This window comes from Thermobia domestica, chromosome 18, assembly GCF_964235325.1.
Source record: "Thermobia domestica chromosome 18, izTheDome1.hap1.1, whole genome shotgun sequence".
Lineage (NCBI taxonomy): Eukaryota > Metazoa > Arthropoda > Insecta > Zygentoma > Lepismatidae > Thermobia > Thermobia domestica.
The window spans coordinates 41,436,981-41,457,159 of record NC_137471.1 but is presented as its reverse complement, the minus strand read 5'-3'; the positions used below and the strand labels follow the sequence as shown (position 1 = coordinate 41,457,159).

Sequence of the window (20,179 nt, the reverse complement as noted above, 5' to 3'; positions counted from 1 at the left end):
TCACATACAAAAGGACAGGATTTTATCCAAAATATGAATCATATGGTAATTTAGTTGGAAACTTTACACTTCAGACACTTGAACAAAGACGGACGTTGAACGACCTTATTTCCTTGCTCAGACTTTTGCACAACAAAATAGACTGTACAGACATAATTATAAAGATAATGATACAGGTTTCAAACCTCAAAACACGCAAGGGAAATAGTGACTTGTTCTACTGCAGGAAAGGACGTACAAATGCACTGCATATGTCACCTACATGGAGAATTTGGCTACATACCACATGATCAGTAAGGGTTATAAAGATGTAGATATGTTTAATAGTTCTGAAAAGTTGTTTAAAAGAGTAATACTGCGTATTTTGTAATAATAATAATAATAATAATAATAATAATAATAATAATAATAATAATAATAATAATAATAATAATAACAAAATAATAATAATAATAATAATAATAATAATAATAATAATAATAATAATAATAATAATAATAATCAAGTAAATTGTATTACTTTAATTCAAGATTTTGTATTAAATTATGTAATTATGTATTAATCGATTTTAATTGTAGACCCTATCAATTTTAAAATTATGTATTATATGTAGACACTGTAATTGGGTAGTAATGCATGTTGTGACGATAAATAAATAAATATTGAATAAAGACTTAAAAGTAAATAATAATCGTCAAAAATAATGAAAAACAATTACTTTGAGAAATGCACTAAAAAAAGAATATAATTTTAGGTGGGTTAACATTGTGAAATGGGCAATAGGTGCGATTTAATATCCATGTATCGACCATCATAGGTCTCTAATTGTGGATATGTGGTAAGCACATTGCATAAAGCATGGAACTCTCTGATTATAATAGATTAAAGCGAACTCTTCTCTAATAATCAAATCGTTAGCCCTTATTAACCTTAGGACAATGGTTTTTATTCTGAGCTTTATTTCTTCATTTAACCCACCAAAAGAAAAACTTCTAGTGCATTTTATTAAAGTATTGTTTTAAAATATGTTTACAGATTATTTATTATGCTCTTATCTATACTTTTACTTCTTATCATTTTGTCAAAAGATCCATTTATTCTGAAAATAAACACATTAAAATACATTGAATTAAATGCATACTCCAACTCTAATATATACCTCTTGACATTGGTGACAGTAAGTGGTAATGAACACTTACTCCTCCGGCCGAATGTCCAGCAATTGTAATACTCTTTGGATTCCCTCCAAATAAAGCTATGTTCTCTTTGATCCACATCAAGGCTGCCACTTGGTCTTTGAGACCATTGTTGCCAGGTATTACTTCATCCTCAGTACTTAAGAAACCTACAAAGTGAAATACAATTATGTAACGCATCTGAATATAAATTCTAGGCAATTACCTAACATAGGCAGTAGAGACAATCACGAACGTAAGCAGATGTAGGATGACAAGTTTCTCTTGTTGTTGTTTGAAATATGTGAGAAAAAAAACAACTACCGTAGATAGCTAAAGTGAATGAAGAAGTAAAATTAGAATTACGGATACTATGAATATACAGGTGATGTACAAAATAATATAAACAGTCATGAAAAATCATCACTAAGTTACCAACGTTATTGTATTCTTCCTTGAATGCCGTGGCATTATATATGATATTACACTACAGATTTTCAAAGAACGAGAATGTTGATATCAACCTAACAGACGCATGTGTCCTTAGTATACACGAGTTACCGTATCAAACATTATGCAAGCATACAATGTGAAAGGAGAAAACCTCTTGTTTAAAACATAATAGACACGAAAACAAAAACTCTCCGATACAAACAGGATATCGTTTAAGCGTATTGTCACTAAAAGGACAAGCACAATTACCGGTACGATGTAACTGGCGTCAGAACTCAATTGCCGCCTCAAAAACCCTATTTCCACGAAAATAGAGCAAGAAGAACTCTACAAAATGAATTTTCATTGCAGAGCTGTTGTCGCAAAGCTTCTTATGACAATGAGGCTACAATGGTACAGTCTGCAGCAAAAAACCTGCAACATGAGCATGTAAGTTTAAGCACGACGACGAAGTCTTTTGCTCCAAAATAAGTGTACAGGGTAGGACGCCGAGGTTTCACCTGGCGTGATTCGTGCCACTTACATGTTACGTTGATTCCCTGCGCTGTTAGGTGTAGTTTCACAATAAACTTACATGCTCATGTTGCAGGGTTTTTTGCTGCGGACTGTACAATGCTCACGGGAACTGGGCTACTGAACAATTGAAACATGTGAAGTGGCCAGATAAATTCTTTATTGTAGGCTACATCTCAGTGAAGAATGAGTATGCATTTGGTGAAGATCATATGAAGACTGCACTCCAAGCCATCTATTTTTGACTGTTAACATAGAATGGGGGAAATTGGACTATCCTATCATATCTTGATATTCTGCAGGTCCTATTATGTCTTACCATGTGTGTATGGAACAATGCCTCTGAGTCCATTTCGGAAACCATGTTCACTCAATAGTGCAGACATTGTGTGCTACAGGAAAAGGAATCTTGAAGATGATGTGGCTAAAGGAACGTATAAATGTGGTCCAACATAAATTAGTATACCTGACTGGGGTACACAATACACCGGATTTGACCGTTTCGTTCGCCATATCTCTCAAGCAACTAGAGGAGGATTCTAGTGCAGAGTAGTAGGCCTAGAATATCAAACTAGAAACATTTGAGTTTTTGTATTTTACATCTTTATGCAACTAGAGGCGTCATTTGGGGGGGGCGATTGCCCCTCCCCCAAGAGTTTGAGGAATACATATAATTTAGTCGATTGTCTACTAATATACTACTACAAAACATGAAAGTCTTATGTCAGTAATGGTCTTGCCCCCCCCCCAAGCGAAGTCTGAAATGACGCTCCTGTATGCAACACAGAGAAGTTATGAAAGACGGGATCTCCTGTTAATGTAGGCTACGAACCACAGCAGGGACTTAAATCTGATCCAGTTGTTGGTTGCACAGACCATAATCGAATATCAATCCTCACAGCTTGGATCGCTCCCCACCACACCATATGACCTAAAAGAGATATAATTATAGGATCACGCCACTGAACCTGCCTGTCTACTGTATGTTCTAAAAGCAGTTTCTTGATTTTAGAATTCATTACAGAAAAGCAAAGTTGTTACTTGACTGCTATCATAAATCATAAACACAAGATCCAAAACTGTTTCTCTTTCATTTACGTAAAGGTACCTTTATCTTTAAGAAAAATGACTTCATTCATCTACTTTCAACGAATATAGTTTTTCTGTGCACATAATTTACTATTCAATCCATGACATTTTTACAATGGATGACTAAATCAATAGTGGCATATAGCAGAAACATACACGACTTAAATAACTCACGTTTGTGTCCACGCCTAATAAATAAATTTATTTAACCTCACCTAATGACGAATAAAAAAGTTGATTTCACCTTATCTAATGTCAAATGAATAAACTAATTTGACCTTACCTAATGCCGAACGAATACATTAATTTGACTTTACCTAATGCTGTATTAATAATTGACTGCTACCTTATCTAATGACGAATAAAAAGATCGATTTAAGCTTACCTAATGGTCCCAATCGATAGTTGATAGTAACAAGAATCACATCTCGATCAATTAAATAGTCTGGCCCGAACGCTTTGCCACTTCCATAAGTAAAAGATCCACCATGGATAAACACAATTACATCAAGCTTTGGATGACAACATAATTCTGGTAGCTATATTTAAAAAAAAGATAAATATATTAGGAATAATATTGAATGCCGAACAAAGTAAAATTAAGAGTATTGTACCTTCAGTAGCCTAATAATTATGCCCACCACTTACTTTTTGAACGAAGTCATTGGGTTGACGTACGTAATAGTCACGGCGCTGGCCAGACGGTGACACGGATGTTATTTGATCAGTCAGTGTGGTGCTGGTGCATTGAATGGGAAAGAATGGGGAAGATGAATACATTACATAGAGGCCAGGTTGTGATGACAAGACAGCTGGGAACGAATATTTCGAAAACAGTGCGACTTGTCGGATGTTCGCGAGCTGATGTGGTTAGTGTTTTGCAAAGGTGGAAAAAGGACCGTGAAACAAGCACTAAATAAGAAGGAGTGAGGCAGCCACATGTTATTAAAAATGTTAGACGTCGTAAACTGTCGAGGATGGTAAAACAAAATAAGATGGAAACTGTGGTACAATTAACGGCAGACTTTAACAGTGAACATCGTATGAGTGTGTCTGAGCACACAGTTCACTGTACATTGTTAAACATGATCCTCCCCAGCCGACGTCCTACACGTGTACCAACGTTAACCGCACGGTATCGTTGATTATAACTTAAATGGGCACGTTTCAACCGTCATTGGACAGCCGAACAATGGTACAACGTTGCAGTGACTACGAATCAAGATGTTGCCTTCATTACATTGATAGCCGGGCCGGAATCCGTCATTTTCCACGGGAACAGATGCTCTAGTCGTACACAGACACAGGATGACGACAGGGCAATGGTGGCTCCATTATGATTTGGGGAACTTCACATGGTCATTCATGTTTCTAGTATTGCGTGTGAAGGGCACCACGAAGGCCCCTCTATTGACAGGTGATTGCTGATCATGTAACACTCATTTATATCGGCCATTTTTAAAACTAGTAATGAACATTTTCAGAAGAACAATGGTCCTTCTCACAAAGCCAGAGTCATGTTACAATGATTCGAGGAACACATTTGTGAATTTTAGTTGCTGCAATGGCCTCTAAACTTAACATAATTGAACACCTTTGGGATGTCACTAAATGTACATCCCCACGCGCATCGTCCTTCTCCGCCAAATTTACAGATATTAAGTGACTTGTGTGTGAAAATGTGGTGCGCCATTCCTCCAGCCACCTATCAAGGCCTCATTGCTCCCATGCCAAACTGCATTACTGTTGTTCTGAGAGCCATTTCAGATATTAGGTGGATGGTCGTAATGTTTTGGCTGGTGAGTGTATACAAGTGATAGGTCAAGCGTGATGTACTACCAGCATAATTTGTTACCAGTGGTTTCCAAAGAAATGTGCTACAAATGGAACTTACAATGACTATGCTTTGATCACGACTCATACTAGCTTCGGAACTTCTTGTATAAAATAAAGGCAATTTCTGACCAAAGCGTATACTATTTAATAAATAATATCTAATATCGTTACAGTTTCGACAAAGTATCTTTGCCTTTATCAGACACACTATCTGAATGTGTCTGATGTAGGCAAAGATTCTTTGCCGTAACTGTAACGATATATATACCCTTGCATTGATTTCGTTCCTGAGTTAATGGGTTATAATGGGTTATCCCCTCCTTAAAAATCATGAATTACTATGATCTTAAGAGGTTATTCGATCTTGACCTGTTGACCAAAACTTCTCAAAGTGGTAGAATTTGACTTGCTTAGTTCGTACGTGAAATATTTTGCTGTGTAGACCTTTGGTTTCCAAGTTATGGAATATCAAAATGAGGCTTTGTTCTTATCGAAAAAAAAAAAAAAAAAAAACGCTAGTTACTGCGATCTACAAAGCAAATCTGATCTTAATCAATCAGTGTTGGGTAAGTTACTTGTAAAAATGTAACGCGTTACAAGTTACTTTACTTTCCCTTAAAATATAACGCGTTACTAACGCGCTACTTGGCTCCAAAAAGTAACTGTTACCCTACTTCGAAAGTAACGCGTTACTAACGCGTTACTTTTAGGTCCGAAATTTTGAATATCTGGAAAATTCTTTTTACTTCAGTCGTCCGTATTCGAAACAAACATATTTGAGCTCTGCTCGAAAAATTTCCTCCAACTCGACTCGAGTTTCGAGTTCAGTCGAGCCAAATCCTGTGTGTAGTTTCAAGTACTTTCTTCAAGTATCCTAAATAGACAATATAATTATTATCAATGATACTACTACTACTACTACAACTTATTATTATTATTATTATTATTATTAATTATAATAACATTGTTTATAAACATGAAAAATAGGCGATTTGTATCTGAATACTAAAAAAAAAAAAAAAAAAGTTGATTTCCAACCTCGGTAGTTGTGAAGTCTAGGAGTCAAGGACATTGTTCACGAGCTTCTGAATTTGGGTTAACGGTGTAGGTTGAGTATTCAGGCTCGAGCCAAACATTGTTAATAGTTATAGGGCGCTGGCCAAATATGTTCAAAACTGCTTGGCCCGGGTTTAAAATTATCAATGACTCGAGCAGCTCGGCTCACAGTTCTTTCACTATCGAGCCGAACCGAGAAGTGAGCCGAACCAACAGCTCACCCAACCGAAGTGTCTAGAGCCCTCGGCTCAGTACAACCGAACCGAGCAGATGGCTCATCCAAATCAAGCTGGCTCGAGCCAATGGTTCACCCCAAGGAAACTGACTCGAGCCATCGGTTCAGTTGAGCAGATGTAGGCTCGTTATAAAAACCTCTACTGGTTTCGTTATCGCGACGAGACGAGACGAGATACGAGCAGTGTTCCCTCTCGTTAGCAACACTAAAAGTATTCCATATTACTGCTTATATTTCTCATGCTTTTCGCTTTCCAATGTAATCAGGCCATGATTTCAAAACGTGTTAAAACGAGCTGAACGAGCGGGCCATTTATCAAACTTGACTCAACTCGAAACTAGACGTCAAAAACAGTGAAGCGGCTCGGAACTCGACTCGAGAAAATTACCTTTGACTCAGCTTGAATTCGAGTTGAGTCGAGTTTTAGATCGACTTGTGCCCATCCCTATGCATTAGAAAAAATGACTGCTGATTATTATTCTGCTAAACTAATTATATTATAATAACAATGTTGTTACGTAGAATTAAAAATACAGCATATAGAGAAGCATTACACTACAACTAATAAAATGAGAATACATGAACTGGGAGTGAATCAAAACTTGCTAGTAACTCTAAAATCGATACATGCTTTTTAAAGCTAATTTCAAACTCTATAATCAACAGGACTCGAGGATATCCAAACTGATCTGAAAGAACTTCAATATTACATACCATCAACAATGAAGTAGACTTGCTCATCAGAAAAGTTTATTCATGAGTTCGTTCGTGGCTAAATAGTTAGCGTACGCGCCTTTGGCGTGGAAGTCCCGGGTTCGATTCCCGGCGGGAGCTCATGTGATACGTATTCCACGTTAATCAATAGATCTCGTCTCATATAGCCTCGCTGCTGAAAGGGACGTTAAACTCAACTCAACAGTTTATTCATATTAACCCCTTACTGTGCATCGTTAATTATGGCACCGTAACTGTTGATAAATATTTCCTGCCGGGGCTCTTCAGACACTTTACTATTAAATTCTGTCCACCATCATCCTCAGCTTTTAGGAAAAAGTATTCTTTCAAATGTTCGAACGGTAAAATATTTTCGTTCTCTATCTGTATAGGAACAACACTAATCAAAGTAAAATAGACTATCGGTACCATTGCACTCGTAGTTCACTCACTGAATGTAGGTCTATTGATTTGGAGCTGTCAAAATCTATGACAAAATCTTCCAGGTGCTTGCAATCAGTACACCTGATTTCCCTGGAGCTGTCCACTTCTTCCAAAACCAGAAAGATGCACTATGTTCTTATCAGTTTCTCTGTATGTCGGTGACTGTCGATCACTGACATAAGTTGTTCATGCTCCATTGTTCCATGCTGAGAAATTCCCTTACAGGAAAGAAATATTTGTTTCTGAAAAAAATATACGTATATTGTATAGTTACTCATCCGAAATGTAACGCGAAAAAAGTAACACAAACTAGGTATGTTACTTAAAATTTTGTAACGCCTTATCGTTACAGTTACTTTGGAAAACATGTAAAGCGTTACTAGGAAACGTTACTTAAAAAGTAACATGTTACAAGTATCGCGTTACTTCCGTTACGTTACTTCCCAAGACTGTAATCAATTGTCTCATGCTGGCAAAGTTGAACTTGCTTAGTGTGCACGTAAAATATTTTACTATACAGACTTTTGGTTCTGAAGATATTGGATATCAAAGTGGGAATTCTGACTTATAGGGGGGGGGGGGGGAATCGCTAGTTACTATGACCTAGAACTCATTCAATTTTCACCAAACTTATGATCCTGGTAGATCTTGACTTCTTTAGTGAGCTTAGTGCTTAGTGTACATACACTTATTTAGTAGTAATCAAGGGCGCCCACCAGAGGGGCAAGGTGAAGCACTCGCCCCCCTCTAGAGGAAGTTGTACTTCGGAAGATCGAAAACCCCATAGATGTTTTAGAATAGTTACCGCAAAATTTGAGACTACATTTGAAATGTCACTTACCTTTGGTGTGTTCACTTACCTTTGGTGTGTAAATGTTAAGATGAAGGCAATCCTCCGATCCATATATTCTTTTAGATTTATCTTCCTTTGTAAAATCATACTGCAGACACACTGTTCCGTTATTGCAGGCATTCCACACTCCAGTCCATCCTTCGGGAGGTTGAGGAGGCTAAATTTCAAAAATCAATATTGCTATAATCCTTTTTTTTTTTTTTTTTTTTTTTTTTTTTTTTTTTTTTTGTCAATTACCGTATATTGTAACTCTTAAATAAATGAAGTTTATAACTTAAAGATTTTCAAAACCCACTACAAACGCTGTCTGTCTGCATGCTCGTTTTCCAGATTGCCGACCTGTCCGGCTACAGGTATATCTAGCAGCTAACAATATTACAGCCCTGTTCCTGTAGCTGTTGACAATCCACCTAAATGGCTTGCACAAGGGTGCATTAAAAACAGTTTGCATGCTTCAAAGAACGTCTTCATGAGTCGTGTAATATATATATACAGTGGCTGATCCAGGATATGATCAAGGGATGGGCTAAACCATAGTTTGCCACTTTATCCAGTGTAAAACAGGATTGAAGCCCATTTTATCCAGTGTATACCTGAGTATCAAGGGGGGCTATAGCCCCTATGACCCCCATTAGATGCGCGCCTGTATATATATATTACATACTAAATGTGAAAAAAAATAACGAGTGAGAAATTGAAAGTATTTATTTAAGAATGTATGTTGATGTAATTGGCTTATATGTAACAAGTATTTAATAAGCAGGGGCGGATCCAGGGGGGGCGATCGCCCCCCCCCAGAAGGGGAAGCTTTCTTATTTTATATATAAATACAACCCATCCCAAAGTTTGGAGCCCTTAAAAGTAGCAGTATGACAACCCACCGCCCCCCCTAGAAGTCGGTCCTGGATCCGCCCCTGTTAATAAGTATTATCTAGACTATCATAACATATAATATTTTTTCTTCCTTTTTATGGGAAGATGCAGGTTCTATTCTTGGCGGGAGCTCATGTGGTTTGGGTTTCACGTTAAACTGAAGATCTACGTTTCAAATAGTCTCGCTGCTGAAAGGGACGCTACACCCAAACTCAAATTAAATCGAAGCTTCCTTTTTACGCAAAATAAAAATTACAATGCTCCCATTTACGCATACATCATCATGCGTAACATAGACTTCATCTGAAATGTGAGATGTCCAGTTTTGGATTCTTAGCGTAAGGTACGTTTTGGAAAGTAAAATTCTCTCCCTGAATATAATTTATTTAAACATCCTTGGATAAAGGGCCTTGTGCAGATAGACAATAGAAGACAATTTTGCAAAAGACGAACATAGATAACAGAATATGGAGGAAAAAAAAAAACTGTTACACTTTCCCTTCATTTGTTGATGGTTTTTGTGCTGGAGATTGGCTGAAATAATTGTTCACCATATCTGCAAGTTACTGTCGTTTACTGTCCTGTGCATGATTAAACAAAAGGTCAGAACCTAAGAATTGAAGTTTTTTTTTTTTTTTTTTAATGTTTTCACTCACTTCCTTTCCAACGAGTTTCTGGTTAACAGCACATGTGAAAGACATATTGAAACTATCTAATAATTAAGTACCTTACACGCTATCAATTGCTTATTTGATAGTACTCGAGGACAAGCAGAAAACGTAAATACTGTATGTTTACTTCTCTGATGACCTCTAAACAATTTCTATTGTTAGGTGATTTCTCTTTCAGATTGGTTAATTACTAATTAATGAGAACATGGCTACTCAAAGGACGTACTATATTCTTGGCTATAGTTGATAGTTCGTAAGTTCGACTTCCTTTACGCTTTCTCGATTAATATCTCCATTTGCACTAACAAAAAATTGGTTTTGTTCCACAGTAATTAAGATTCCTGGCGCTCACAGAATACGAACAATTCGTTTGTAGGATTTAGAGAACATATTTTGATAATGAGAAGTAAGGTTAAATCTAATAGGCCTATATGAGAATAACAAGAATTTTAGGAAAACCAAAAATGGATCAAAAGATTGCAATCTTGAAAAATTTAATTTTTGGATCAGGGGCTACAAAATTTTTGAACAGCCCCTAAATTGAGTTTTCGAATTTTCTACGAAATAAGGACATCATACTGAGTTAACTGATCGTTTGGGTTTGGCTACACTATATGTATTTCTCCGGATATAAGGGGTACAAGAAAATTTTTGTTGAGATATATTTGGATCTTTTCATCCAATTGGATCAGGGCTCACAAAATTTTTGAACGGCCCATAAATCGAGTTTTTATATTTTCTACAGAATAAACACATCATACTGACTTAACTGATAATTTTGGTTTAGCTACACAATATGTAGCTCTCCAGGTATAAGGCCTACAAGAAACTTTTCGTTGAAACATATTGGATCTTTGATCCAATTGGATCAAGGTCGCAAACTTTTGAACGGCCTATAATCGAATTTTCGCATTTTCTAGGGAGTAAGCACATCATACTCAGTTAAGTGATAGTTTGGGTTTAGCTATACTATACGTAGTTCTCCAAATATAATGCCTACAAGAAACTTTTTGTTGAAATATATTGGATCTTTTGATCAAAAAGCATTGTGTAGGGTTGTGTAATTCAACGAGTTTGAAATGAATTTTGAAACATAGTCAGTACCTATCTCGAGCAGATTTTTCTCAAGTCACATTAAAAGACGAATTCTGAATGTGTTTGGAGGTCGAAGTTGCCGATTTCAGAGAACAAAATTATCGATATTCGTCTTTAAAATTATCGTATACAGAGTCTTCCAAAAGTCCTGCAAGAAAGTAAAAAGCCATTTATTGTATTTGTACAAAACTTTTAGTGGACTTGTAAGAAAGTCTGAAATTTTGTTTCCAAGCATTTTTTCAACGCCAACTGAGCACCATTTACGTCCAAACATTGCTGAAGTCTTTTCGGGAATCCAAGAATGGCATTTCGACGTGCTTCATCCGTAATACTCCCAACCACATCACGTATCTTCTTCCGGAGTTCCTGAACATCTTTAGGTTTTTGCTTGTAAACTTCTGTATCATTTTCTTACGAACGATATTGTGTAGCCTTGTCATTAGGACTCGCGGCTCCAAGGATCTGCGTTTCAACAATTTCTTTGGACTTCGCAACACGCTTTCCTGCACGGACTGAATCACATTAACACTGGTTGTTGGCCTTCCACTACGAGGCACTTCCGGTAGCTAGGAACTTATCGTAAAATCTCTTGATACTTGAACCTGCAGGTGGTTATTTCTGATAATTTTGTCGGAATTTTCTTCTCACCAAAACACTAGATTTTAACTCACAAAACCACGCCACACACTGCGCTTTCTCTTGAGTAGACGCCATCTCTGTCACGTGATTTGCGGTTATGATGTCAACTTTTACATCTGCTCATTGTTGCCAACAAAAATTTTAACATTTCCACTAAACATTAAAAACAAAATAGAAAATTGTAAGTAGTACTTTCAAAGTTACAGCTTTTTACTTTTTTGCAGGAGTTTTGGAAGACCCTGTATTTCAACAAATTATCGTATATTCCTTATGCATGTGATAATTGGAGGAACAACTATAATACTACTAATAACGGCAATAATAGCAATAATACTAATAATAGGAACAATTTTCGAGTTAAATAATATTAAATTTTAAAAATACTAAAAATTAAATTTTTGAGTTAAATAACACTAACTTTTAAAAATACTAAAAATTAAATTTTTGAGTTAAATAACACACTGAATGTTTTAAAAAAGACTAAAAATTATATTTTCGAGTTAAGTAACACACGTAATGTTTTTAAAATACCAAAAATTAAATTTTTGAATTAAATAACACACTGGATTTGAAGAAATACTAAAAATTAAATTTTTGAGTTAAATAACAAGCCCATTTTGAAACTGCAGAAAATTAAATTTTTGAGTTAAATATAACTCGCCCAATTTTGATAATACTAAAAATTAAATATTTGAGTTAAATGACACACTGAATTTTTTTTTAAAAGTACGAAAAATTAAAGTTGTAATAAATAAAAGCGTTTTTAAAACTCTCAAGCACAGGCAAACTCTTTCTTAGATGCCCACAATTTTTATCCACTCCAACAAGCACTAGATACGTATCACATACAGTAGAGATGCTAGAGAGTGTCAAGAGGATCGCTACATCTATCCTCCCAGATATATTGTATTGTAATCAGCTCAAGTAATATAAAAGTAATTTTTCAGCATCTCCACTTGCTCCCCCCTCTAAGAAATGAAAGCTGGTGTCGACACTGATCACATATTATAACACAGTACACTAATAGTAAGGTTAAGCTTAGCTTTTACAAAAAAAAATTAAAGACTGCAAGCATTATGGGCCAACCAAACTCATCACCATCGTAATTTTGAAGGATAACATTAATCAACCATTAATCAACCATTAATCAACATTAATCTGACTTCACCTGGAATCTGAGATGTCCAATTGGAGGCTTAGCGTAGGGCACTCCTTGGAAAGAGTAAAAATGTTTTCCCGAATACGACTTCTTTAAACATCCTTGGATAGGACCTTGCGGCAGATAGACAATAGAAGACAATTTCGCACGTGATAAACACACATAAGAGAGTATATAAAGAAACAGCACTGTTACAACTTTCATTTCACTTTTTCTTATTGTTAAGAGTGGGAAAGGGAGAAGTTCCAATATACACTAATCACCAATGCTATTTACTGGCGTCCACTATCCTGTATATGATAAAACAGAAGGCCGAAACCTAATATAAGTTACTCGTTTACTTAATAACGAATTCCTGCGGAAGACTAAATATAACATGTAACAATAATATACTTTAACATATAATAATTGCTTACTTTATATGTTACTAATGTGCTTATCTGTTTGTACTTGAAGATAACTTGAAAATGTAATTTTTAAAGCAAGTTCCATTTACTATGTTTTCATGACTGAAGGGTTCTAATAATTGCTTCACTGAAAATGCCTCCTTAAAGAATTTAGCATGTTCTTCACTATATCTTACTAGCTTCACTTGTTTCTCGCTTATCGATTAAGATTTACAATTTCATTAAGTTGTTGCTTCATAGAAAATAAGATTTCTCGTAATATATTGTAATATTACCTTGCTAAGGTAATAGATAGGTCAATTTAGCACACGGGATTTTGGATTTTCTCCCACAACTTTTTATTATAAAAGGCTGTGATAATATAACACACACAATCACACTAAATGTGGTCCGAAGACCAATACAATATTCTCTGTTTTGTCTGGGCAAATAGTCAAGATAAGCTAAGTGGTTGCTGTTCAGGCCCGTAGTCAAGGGGGGGCTAGGGCGGGCTCAGCCCCCCTAAATTTTTTTGCAGCCCCCTAACTAAAGTTATAGTTCGAATTAACGAGGGTTGCCGGGGAAATTCCCCTTCGGTAAAAATGTATGTCCGGCTCGTACCACAGAAGTAACATAACATCCATTTCTGGGATAAACTTTCGCCTTCTACATTTACAGCAAAAATACATAAGCATCCTCCTCTCGTTCGAAAATTTAATTCGAACACTGACTGAAATGTTGGAAGAAATTGTATTTCCAAATGTACTTTAGAGTGCTAAATTAAAATTTACTTTTATTATCCTCATTTAAAGTATTGGCCTATTTATGCGCTACGCTTCTTTGAATTGCTAATATTTCTTTGAGCGTGATACTTTTTTTTTTTTTTTTAATGCTTCATGTGCAAGCGACCATCGCCGCAGGAGAAAAATAATTTATGGTTATTCTATCGGGAAACATGCATTTGTGTTCAGAAACAACATAGTTTTACCTTAATCTGCGGACGAAGAGTTTACTTCTTCCTGTCCTTCTTGGAATTTGCAACTGAAAACATCCTTTTGCTGTGAGTCATTGGCTTTCGGTCAATATGCGAGAGATTGAAAAGACAGCATCCCTCAACAAGGGTCGCAACTACTTCGCTCTAATCATCACACAGGTGTATGGGTTTGTTTTGTGTATATTGGACATGGAGAGAGAGGGGGGATTTTGACTACGTTTTATGTCACGTGATAACGGAGTAAGAAAAGTTTCCCTTTCTGAATTGTGTTTATTCTTGTTGTGTTATGAGTTGACCATGGTTGTAACTGAAAGTTGATCGATGCTGGTTTATGAAGATGCACCGAAGTTGACTTGAAGAATGAGAATTGTAGTGTATCAGCAACTTCACTATTTGTTAAATAACTTGGAATAGATAAGTAATACTTTTAATATATCTTTAAACTAAAAATAAGCTCGATTCACTTAATCTTTCTCGGGGATGAAATATTAGATACTTATATTAATATAATTTAATAATTGTTGCCAATCTTTGGTGCCAGAATCAAATGTTCATGCAGATCATCAGACGTAAGCCTAATTATTCAAAATTACTATTTTGTAAAAGAATACCTTGCAATCTTCTGGTATGTAAACAAAAAATGCAGCGGACTAAATGCCTATAGGAAAAACATAATTTTCACTTAAAAATTGGACCTTATTGGATGATAATATGTATAATCATTGCTTTATAAATTTGAAATTTGACCTTTGACTTAAAACAGGGTGCGTTGGAGAGTTTAGCGTCCCTCTTCAGCAGGGAGGCTATATAGACACGGGATCTATAGCTTAAAGTAACATCCAAACCACTAATGGTTTGAATCCGAGGACTCCCAGTACGGTTTGAACCCGAAACCATACGCGCCGAAGGCGAGCGCTGTACCCATGGTGCTCGAGTACCCACAAAAGTAAAAATTTGTTAATGTAGTTTCATTTTGAAGAAGAGATATCTTCAATAGAAATAAGTAAATAGCTGTTTAAATCATTAGTTCTTAACTTAAACTTTTTTAGTACCTACGAAAGCAACTGATCTCGAATTCTTATTTGTACAATGTAAAGAAGAATTTCATGTATACTTTGATATGAATTGTACTATACAAAGAAAATTTAATGAATTGTTACTTCTCTTATCAATTTCGTTTCGAGAAAGAAGGAACTGCGCTAGAACAGGGAACTTTTTTGGAGTTATTTCTTATTTGAATGCTCGAGTACCAAAACATAACAGATTATTTTTACTTAAACACGACTTTAGCAGCAATCGTCCTAAATGATTGTTGATAGTATGTTCCAAAGAGTCTAGAGCAGTGGTTTTTAAACTGTTGTCCGCGGACCCCGGGGGTTCGCGTGACCTGGCTACGGGGTCCGCGACGTCTAAAAATTGAAATGTGTTGTGATAAAATGGAACTCACAGCTGTTATGCAAAATGTATTTTTTTTTTCAGTTACTAAAAAGAAAGCCATTAGAAATTATACCTACGTTTGTAAATTTGAATATTTTCTTTACTAAATTTCTGCCCTGAAGCCGGCCAACCGTTATATAGGACTACTTCAGGTGACAAGAATTCCTTCTTTGTTAGGGCATTTTTTCAAAAGGAGTTGTACATTAACTGCACCGTGCCGATCTTGTTTTGTTGAGTTACAACAATGACATCACCAGAAATCTCGATCTGGACACAATTGTTCTAAGATTGGCAGCATCCAGAACAAGGAGACTTATACTGTGATTGTGTTGTTAGTGATTGTTCAAATGTTCAACTTGTTTCTACTATACTGTGCCAACATGAGGAGTGTATATATGCGTGTTGTGTTTGTGTTTCTTAATCTTATAAAATTTATAAATTTGTAGATAGCAAAAACCCATAAACATATCATTATTTCTTTCGAACACCACTATAAAAAACTGGTCAGAAAATGTTTAGAAGTACAAGTGTAAAATAAAGCGCGTAATATTTGAAGAAATATAAAGTTTCGTATCTAAGGACATGTAAATAATAATACAGGTAAAATGTTAATTTCATTTTTCCAATATGCATAGGCTATATTTGTTTAGGCCACATGTATTTCAAAATATTGATTTAAGATTTTGAGACCCTTCTCTGTAGAATCTCTTTGAAGATAGTATTAAATCTCATTACTCTCTAGATGTTTTCGAGTTTCACAAATATTTTTTGAGTCCATCAAAAATTTAAAAACCTATTTCCTGTACTAATTCTTTCGAAATTTTAATGATTGGTTCGTTCGGCCAACTATTTTTTTTAATTTTTTTTATTTCCTTGAAGATGAGAAAACGGAAGAAATATTTTGTTGCCATAACAAATAAATAAAAAGGAAACATAGTATTCTAGCTTTCAGGTACAATTGTACTAACGCTATAGGGGAAAATTTTAATAGTAATTCTTTCACGCTGTAGTTTTAGTTTTAAGAGCATAAGAAATTATTCATCATCACACACAGAGACAGACATTATATATATATATATATATATATATATATATATATATATATATATATATATATATATATATATATATATATATATATATATATATATATATATATGTGTGTGTGTGTGTGTGCCCACCCTAATTTACATTTAGCCCCCCCTAAATTTCGAGGCTGGCTACGGGCCTGTTGCTGTTATTAATTTCCAGTGCTCCAGGCAAGCAAAAAGAGGGGATGACTTCCCACAGAGCTCAAGGCAAGCTAAGAGAGAGAATGACTAGCTGGAGTTGGTGTCGATGAAGGTCCTGTAGGGCGTTTTATACCATCTTTATAGACAGCGGCGGCACAAGCTTTCCTCTTTTATCACGTGTCCTGATGATGATGACGATGCCAGTCGTCTGATTACTCGTATAGAGAACACGTGGTTTTCATTACAAATAAGAAGTACGTTCTCTTCTTTACAAATATTGTGCAAGTATAGGACCCCCAGTGCAGTTTTAAAAATAATCCAGAGGGTTATTATTATTATTATTATTTGTAGAATTGCACTGGTGATGAGCAATTAATCCTGGAAAGCATTAAAGATTCATTAAAAATATTTGCACTACACACTAAAACATTAGCAGTGGTGAACACTAACACTAATGTATTTTAATAAAGGGATGATTGTAAGAGAAAAAATCGTTAAATAGTTAGTCCTGTGCTCAAGACAGTCTATGACACATTTCTTTTCCCTCAAGGGAAAGACTGTTCGAGCTTTGGCGTATATAATTAATATAAATACACTAATCCATTAACGGTGACAGTAGAAGTGGTAGTTGCACCGCTTCGTTGAAAATATGTTTATATCAATAGATGCCATGACAATCTTAGTTCAATGGTATCAGTATACCGGCTATTGTGAACGTCAGGGTGATTGCAGTGTCTGTAGAGTACTTGCTGTTAATAAAATGAAAGTTTTCGGCCTGCAAGACAAGTGTAGTTAAGTGTGGATCGCAATCTGTGTCTGCAATTCCAAGATGACGCCAACATAGATTTTGAGTGTGGTCATACACTGAGGCAGCAGGAGGTCGTATTGCCGTTCTGTTCAATGAGACTCGCATGTCGTGTCGTTATCTGTGGTCCATCGGTGATGCACGCGATTGGGAGCAGAGGGTTTCCATACATGATGTACCCTCTTCAGTGTCTCCGCGATGTACTGAAGTTTCCCTGAAAAGAAGGATCCTGCAGGCTTCCTTAATTGGCAGGGTAACAACTGCCAGAGAATCAGAACAAGAGATTATTTCTGTCTTAGATACAGTGATAGGCCTATGTGCCTATATAAACTTGCTGGTAAACAGGAAAATCTAGTGTGTTCTCATTTGTCACGCCATATAGGGCCCAACTTAACTAAGAGAGGGGGGAAACAAACTATATATCCCATTCACCTCTGGTTTTCATTCAGAAGATCATGTTCGTTGTACATTGTCGTCCATATCTGTCGTCCAACTTTATCTGGACACTTTTCTGGGCCCCCCATCTATCAAAAGCATATCACGCGTCTCCATACTGCAAGGTGACGGTGCGTCCCCAGTTTGTTCTTCTCGATACGCCTTCTGCTCTAGCCTGCTAAGTTTCTGGATCCAAGCCACCCTAACTACTATCTCCCAGACAGACATAGTGTACTACATTTTACAGGCTACGCATTTAAACAAGTATTTGATGCTTGGGGTAGTTACGTTCTATTAAGACAACTAATGTACATTTTGCAAGATGTTCGCGGTGTATCATGTTGGGAGTAGTACCATCTATCATCGCCTTCTTGTTACCCAACTTCCAGCCAGATCCATGAATTCTTATTATGTTCTTAAATGTGTTCGCGCCAATATAGTTCTATAGTCCTCATATATTTTATATGATTTTAGATAATGAAATCTTACTTTCCTGTAAAGTGGAGATGTAGTTTGCTACGGTGTTGTTTGCCACAACTCGAGTTTGGCGTATTTTGCCACGGTATTTTTATTGTGAATTTGACAGACTCATACCTCTAGTAACAGCTAAAGGTTGCCAGGCACCTGTGCTTTTTATTCCCTATGAATAAGTGGTAAGTGTTCTCGTATTCGGGGCGAGAGATATCTCGCATAGTCTCGCTGCTAAAAAAAATCAAGCTTCAAACAAACGAACGCGAAACATCGCTAATTTTACGTTAGCTTCACAAATTGACACAATTGCGTTTTCTCTTTTAACGCAATTCTTAATATTATTTCCTGTTATATTTTTCTTTTAAGCTACGCGTCTAAGAAATAGGGTTTTATATAACACAGAAATATACACAGATAATAAGTTGTGCTGTCGCAAGAACAGAAAGAGTTACAAAATGTCAATTGTAACAACAGTACATAAGCTCATGTATACATGATACCTTATGATGCTCAAAGTTTATCTAATGTAGCTCTTCTGCTAACTTTAACTCGTTCTAATATATTCTAAAGTGTTTCTAAGGCTTGATACATTTCTAATTGCGCTTTTTCATAATGATTTGTGAACTCGTTTATGAAATTATGAGAAGAATTATCTCAAATAGTTTCTGACAGGATGAGAACTCTGAAGTGAAAATTCAAGGAACACAAATTGTAACTTCAATTTATAAATTTCATTGAGAAGAAATGAACGCTCTTATTTTCTGTTGATTGGATCAGATCCGTTTCACACAGCAAACCAAGAAATTTACTGTGCGCAGTAGCGTAGCCAGGATGTGTGTTTGGGGGGGGGGGGCAAGTGCTGTTATAGGCACATATAGAAAAATTACAAACAAAAAGATATATAAACATAAAAATATATAAAAAATTACAAACATCAAAGTACCAAAGTACATTGTCGGACCTCTTTGGGGGGGGCCGGCCCCTCCGGGCCCCCCCTTCCCTACGCCACTGACTGTGCGTATTGACTTTAGTACTCGTATGTTCAGGCCACCCTGTAAAGCAATGCAGAAAAGTACTCATATCTCCCCTGCCGACAACTCTTTGAAGAAACAACAGCATATAAACACACAGCAAACAGGTAAAGGCAGGACGATCGCATGTGGGCATTTGAGTTTATATCCATCATTACAATCTGCGCTTTACTCAAGCATTGCCTGTCTACACTTTAGTATTTATGGAGGAGGCTTTGGCAATAAGATCTACATTACAAAGTATTCTACGTTTAAAACCAAGTCATACTGTTCTACGTTGTCTTCTTCCTACCACACAACCTGCTTATTTCAACTGGATCCTCGTCAATATCCAACAACAGGTAGCTCAAATACAAAGCAAAGGAGTTCAGGTCACTTTTATATATTGCCTAGGACACGAACAAATTCCGGTTGTGCAAAAAGGAGGATGACCGGTTGTGCAAAAAGGAGCGTTATTATCGTTTATCCAATTAACGTTACCGGCCATTACATTCAACCTATCTCTTGAAACTCAACAGCAGAATGAATGGCCAAATTATCAACATCAGACTAGAGGTGAACCAGGTAAATAGTACCGGCGAAT

General features: G+C 36.1%; 1 protein-coding gene across 1 annotated transcript in view; it reads right to left on the bottom strand.

Annotated features, from left to right (window-relative positions):
• The window catches only part of LOC145675074 (esterase FE4-like), a 37,339-nt gene extending 24,330 nt beyond the window's left edge, over window positions 1–13,009 (bottom strand). Inside the window, exons 1-5 of the mRNA XM_081745443.1 lie at window positions 12,815–13,009; window positions 8,372–8,525; window positions 7,951–7,964; window positions 3,616–3,742; window positions 1,160–1,345 (exon numbers count right to left, since the gene is read on the bottom strand). Coding sequence (XP_081601569.1) covers window positions 1,160–1,345; window positions 3,616–3,742; window positions 7,951–7,964; window positions 8,372–8,525; window positions 12,815–13,009 — 676 coding nt within the window. The remainder of the gene's footprint in view (window positions 1–1,159; window positions 1,346–3,615; window positions 3,743–7,950; window positions 7,965–8,371; window positions 8,526–12,814) is intronic.
• Between the last annotated feature and the right edge of the window lie 7,170 nt (window positions 13,010–20,179).